The 6,061-nt window shown below is 26.3% G+C and overlaps 1 protein-coding gene across 1 annotated transcript; it reads left to right on the top strand.

Annotated features, from left to right (window-relative positions):
- The first annotated feature begins 2,139 nt into the window (after positions 1 to 2,139).
- On the top strand, positions 2,140 to 2,894 carry LOC120086706 (uncharacterized). Its single transcript, XM_039043472.2, has one exon. It carries the CDS (start codon positions 2,197 to 2,199, stop codon positions 2,695 to 2,697), a length of 501 nt encoding a protein of 166 aa, XP_038899400.1. The 5' UTR covers positions 2,140 to 2,196; the 3' UTR covers positions 2,698 to 2,894.
- Positions 2,895 to 6,061: the final 3,167 nt, after the last annotated feature.

Below are 6,061 nucleotides of genomic sequence, written 5' to 3'. Positions count from 1 at the left end.
TCCATTTTTATAAAAATAGGTTAAAATTTTATTATTTTGTGTAAATAATTTTTCTTATTTTTCTATATTGAAAAATCTCCCAAATTATTATTATTTATCATTATTATTGGAAAATGGTGGTTTCACGTTTTATCGAAGGGGGAAACGAGAATTGCAAGTTTTTTTTTCCTAAAACCGACAGATGGTTTTGTTTGACTTTGACTTTTATTGCTCGAAAAAGTGACAAAATCCCTCTTTGACGATCAAATCAGCTCTTTTTATTTGACACTCTCATCTTTCCACGTCGGTAGTCTCACAACAACCAAACGTGGATATTCATTTTTTGGCCTTTTTTTCATTTCAAAAAAGCTTATACGGTTCCATTCAATTTCTTATTCTTCTTTCTTTCCAAAACCAAATAAAGTTGATCACTTTTATTTTATTTGAATCAACGATCCAATTAAGAAAATTGCTATTTGTTTATAAAAGCAAATCAAACCATATAAGTTTTACTCTTTACCCTTCTGTTCTAATAAATTTATAATTTTAAATCATATATTTTTGTCGTTGAATCACTTAATATTGAGATTGTTTATCTTGTACATATTTAAATTTGACAAACGTAATTTAATAGATAAGATATTAATTGTCTTCTTGAATATTTAATTTGATTTCTAGATGGGACGAAACTAAAAAAAAAGATGAAATAAATGTAATACTTTCACTTTATTATTATTTTTTTTCTAAGAAAAGTATCTTCCTTCTTCTTTTAGTCTTCCTTAAGAAATGTTAGTGGAGAAGTTGATACGGTAACCCAATTATGACTTGTTCAAATTTATAAAGACTTAGATTAAATAAGTTCCAAAAAAAAAAAGGTTAAAACAGGAAAAAGTTTAACTCAAAAAACAAAAACAAAACAAATACCACAGAAAGGTTACCAAGGATGAGCACATTATTCCCTTTTCCACCAAAATTCTTCACCACTTGGGTATGACTATTCTAACTCTACTTTTTAACGGTAGATTTTGATTTAAAATAATTTAACATGTTTTTTCGAGCTATGAAAGATAAAGACATTAATGGCTATATATATAAAGTAAATGACACCAATTTGAGTATGTATATTTACCACATATATCTCTAACCTAAAAGGTTAAAGGTTAAAAAATCACCATCCTACGCCTTTTTATTTTATTCTAAAAGTAATAATAATAATAAATATTCATCGATACCAAAAGGAAAAAGAGTATGCAAGACCAAAAGCAAAAATATATATTAAAAAAAAAAGGTTCCATGTGGACAAATTAAAAAATATCATTGTAAAAAAGTAAAAAATACATGAGCATAGCTAATAGATCAATACATTACTTTGCTAAAGACATAGCATTAGTTCGATTGTTATAAGCATCAATAAAACTCAAGTTTGTGAAGTTATATATATTTATATATATATAGGTTTAAATAATATGTTGGTATGTGTGGTCTATACTATATATGTTTAAATACTATTTTAGCATGTGTGACATTTACTTTTTGAGTTACCTAATTTTAGTTCATCTACTTTTAATAAATCTTTAATTTTGTCATCCAAAGTTAATTTCGTCAAAATATTTTTAAATAATAACAATAATTTTCATACCAAATCAAGTGATTTTTTTTGCATCTACTTTTCATTCCATTGGATCTTGTCACTTGTTCATTTATTGAAAATATATGCCAAAGAAAATGATATTTTAACTCAATAATAAGAAAATAATAATTTGGTTGAAAAATCCAAATGCTTTTGCAAGAAAAATATTTGAAAGATTCGCATTCAAAAATTTCCTTCCGCCTCAAGCATGCACAGTCCAACTTCCAAAACGACATCGTTTCAATATGGATATGAATTTCCACGCCGCCTTCACAGAAAAAAAGAAAGAAAAGAGGAAAAAAATATATTTTGGTCGTTCAACCGAAGCAATGTTTTTTTTTTTCCATAGCGGCGGAAAAAGAAAAGGAAAAAGAAATTAAAAAGAGTGACCCCACCTCAAAAGCATCATCCAATAAGATCGTTCCATTTGTCCACATCATACTTTTACCGTCAAACCTCACTCTGTTTCTTAGAAATTCCAAAGAAGCCTCATATGAAGTCGCATGAACCTTCACTCCCTTTTTCACCAAACAAATACCGCGTTCTTTAAATTTCAAATCCAAAATTCCTCTCTTAACCAAATCCTAATGGCGAACTTTCACAAATCCAAATCCGATTACGACCACCACCGCCGCCGCAACCATTGTTGCAAACGGCATCCAAAGCACCACCAATCTCCCGGCGTTTGCTCTCTCTGTTTAACCGAAAAGCTCTCACGAATTCTCTCCGCCGCTACGACGACGAGTTCTTCGCGTAAAACCTCCGATTCTCTTTCTTCTTCTTATTCCTCTTCTTATTACTCCTCTGCTTCATCTTCTTCTTCCTGTTCTTCGCCGAATCTTTACCATTACAATACGGATCGTCGTAAGACGGCTTTTGTGTTTTCTGCGTCTTCGATCTTTAAGAAGAGTAAATCGATGGCGGCGATTGTGCCGAGGTTGAGGGGAAGAACAGAGAGTGAGAGTGAAAAGAAGAGTAACTTAGGGTTTTGGTCGAGGTTTCTGAATCGGCCGAGACGGAAGAGGATGGAATTTCAGGATGTTTTGATGCACTCGAGAACTATCGTCGAGAGGAACGTGCATGGCTAAACAGAATCGGCTTGATTCGGTTGGCTTGAAGATTCGCGAAGATTGTGATTTCTTCATTCTTTTTCATTTCTTTTTCTTTTTTCTTTTTCTTTAAACAGATTCAATTAGATCGATAGGGTTTGAGAAGATTTTGTTTTTGTAAATATGTTACTAAACCATACGGAATTGGTGAAGATTGCAGAAACCGCCTTCGATTAGATGATCTCTCTATTATTGTTTTTGGGGAATTGGTAGAAATAGTACCGCAAATTTTCATTTTTCAAAACTAGTACTTTTTTTAAAATTTATTAAATATATTTTTTTTCGATCTTTCCGTCGACTACCGATATTTAATATAAAAATGATATACAAACTATCCATTTATATTTGAGGATTTCTTGATAAATCTCGACAAATATTACAAAGAAAATTAAAAATATAATATTCCCAAATCTCACTTAAGTCTTTTCAAATTTTTTCATAATTTAAAAATCACATTACCAAATGTAACGAATTTTTTTTATAATACTTAGAGAATAGGTAAGTAAACATAAATTGAGTGTAAGATTAATAAGATTATGCAATATCATATAATATTTGAAAAAATTACGGGATGAACACCGAGAGGTAGAATTTTATCTAGAATGAACAATAACCCCCATAATTTTTCAAATATTTTCATAAAATTTGATCTTGACTATGAATTTAAATATTTTTCGAATAAATTTGTCTAAAATAAACACGAATTTCAAAATATAAAAATAAGAAAAACTTGTAAATAAGACCTAAATAGTTTTATATTAACTATATTATATCATCAACTCAAGGTAAGAATTTCGGTCATCTATCCTACATATTATAAAAATAAAAATTTTGTATTAATATTTCAATTTTTATATTAATTATACTCATAGTAAAGTTTTTGTTTCTTTTTTCAAATCTAATTTTAGAAATATCTAAACAAATTTTGATTAGTTTTGGAGGAAAAAAAAGAAAAAAAAGAAAGTAATATCTTCGAATTTGTGATAAAAATGTTAATTTATGAACTAAATGAAACTAAACTGAAAGTATATGATAAAAAATGTAATAGGGACCAAATAAAAATTACAATCAAGATTTAGAGAGTAAAGAACATTTTTATCAAATAATCAATTTATATCCTTACTATTATGAGCAAGCACAGTTTAAGACGTCGAGTATATGACTTAGGGGGTACGTGATTCAAACTTATTACCCTACCGAAAAAGCAAATATATGCTATCAATTTATTCAAAGAAAAATATAGTTTTAGCATTTTTAAACTTCACGAATGAAGATGGTTGATCTTTAAAAAAAAAAAAAGAATCAAAACGAGATTTAAATAAAATATTTTGTTAATTTTATTTTTGAAAAAAACAAAAAAAAATCTATTAAATTAAATTTATTGGATAAACACATGAAAATATGTACAAATTAGAGTCAAACCTCTAATTTCGAGGTAAATATTATAAATATTAAGTGAGTTAAGCTAGACTCATTTTGACTTTAATATTTTATGAGTTTTTTTTTTCTTATTTACTTGATAAAATTATATTCAAAGTCGATAGTAAAAGAATTGTTTTTTTTTTTTTAGATTTCACTAAAAATTCAAATGATCCTTTAAACAAGAGTAAAAAAATTAAATTGTTATCCAAAAAGAAATTTAGATAATTTTAGTGTTTTATTTTTGAAAATCAAGTAAATTCTTTTTAATTTCTTAATCCATCTTTCATAATAAAAGATAAATTCTCGGTCAAATTATATATATATATATATATATATAATTTTTATAAAGTATTTTTCTTGTTTTCATTTTTTTATTTGTGGCTTTCTTTGTTTTTTTTTGCTCTAACTTTTTTTTTTTTTTTGATAATATGTATGATGAGAAAATCAAATTTCTAATTTTGAGGTCGATATTATAAACATTATGCTAATTGAGTTATATTTTTTTTTCAATGCTATATTGGATATATTATATGATTAATGATAAAAGGTCGTATATGTTTCTGTGTAGTATGTATATACAGACATATGATAACGAGATTGCAATTTATTAAATCATATGATGGTTCCATTCATCTTATTTTAAACTTTTCAAATCTAGAGCAGATTCATTTTCTCAATATAAATATCTAACTTATTTTAATTTAAATTCAATTAAAACAAAGCTTGGTTTTAATTATTGGAGTTTTTATTCTACACATGCTGCTGCAAATATATTAAATGCAATACTTAAAGCGTATTTTGTGCTATACCTATTTTTTATCTTTTTCGTCGTTCTTAACAAATTACGTTGAGAATGTATAGATCTCTCAATGACCGAACTACTATTAGGAGAGAGTGTTTTTTTTTAACGAATTTTTATACATCGGGAGATCTAATTTTTCTTGTAGTAAACCTATCTAAATCATATAGTTTAAAAAATCAAAAGTAAATTAAAAATAAAAAAATAATAATTAAAAAAGAAAAAGAAAAACTTGTATACTCATAATCCTTTATATATATATATATATATATATATATATATATATATATAAACGTATTTTCTAAATAACAATCCTTTTATTGAAAATTTATAATGATGCAAAACATATATATAACAATAGTTTCCCTTTAATTAAATTATTATTAGGTGAATAAAAAGTCTTTAACCTATTAATTATTATTCATCTTTATAATTCAAATAGGTGCAAAAAAGGTTCCATTGAAGTGTAATAAGAACTCCCATGATGTTTTGAATGTTCCTTTTTACTGAAAGTAGGTAATTAAGCAGGTAATAAGTAGCAAAATGTGAGGTAGGAATTAGAACAATCAAATTATGAAATATGTTAGTGATGAAATATATACGTTGATACTGTATATTTAGAATTTGTATGTATTTTCATTTATACGGGAAAACATTGATGTTAGAAAAAATCTAAAAACGGATGAACAACCTTCAAATATGTTTGTCCAACACTTAACTAACGTTGTACTATTAACCTCAAAATTAGAGTTTCAATTTTCTCTCTCTACATATTGACATATTGTAAACAACAACGACAACAATAAACTTTAAATTATTTTCATGAAAATTAATTAGCTATTGATTTGCAATTTGGAGAATTAGAACAAGGCAAGAGCAATGATAATTTCTTTATAGCAAAAATAAGCATAACTCAAGTTGAATATACAATAGTTTGTATTATCAAGTTTTCGATTAGAAGCTTGATTCTCTTACCTATATTTTGTATTTTATGTCAAACATATATTTGAACTTTTAAAAGTTTAAAAAATACCACTTAAAAAAGTTTATGTTTTGAGTATTGATTTAAGGGTGTCTTTTAAACTTTTAAAAATTGAGAGATATTTTTTAAATAAATTACTT

This window comes from Benincasa hispida, chromosome 9, assembly GCF_027475165.1.
Source record: "Benincasa hispida cultivar pf3 chromosome 9, pf3_genome.v1.1, whole genome shotgun sequence".
NCBI classification, from domain to species: domain Eukaryota; kingdom Viridiplantae; phylum Streptophyta; class Magnoliopsida; order Cucurbitales; family Cucurbitaceae; genus Benincasa; species Benincasa hispida.
This window is presented reverse-complemented; position numbering and strand designations above follow the sequence as displayed.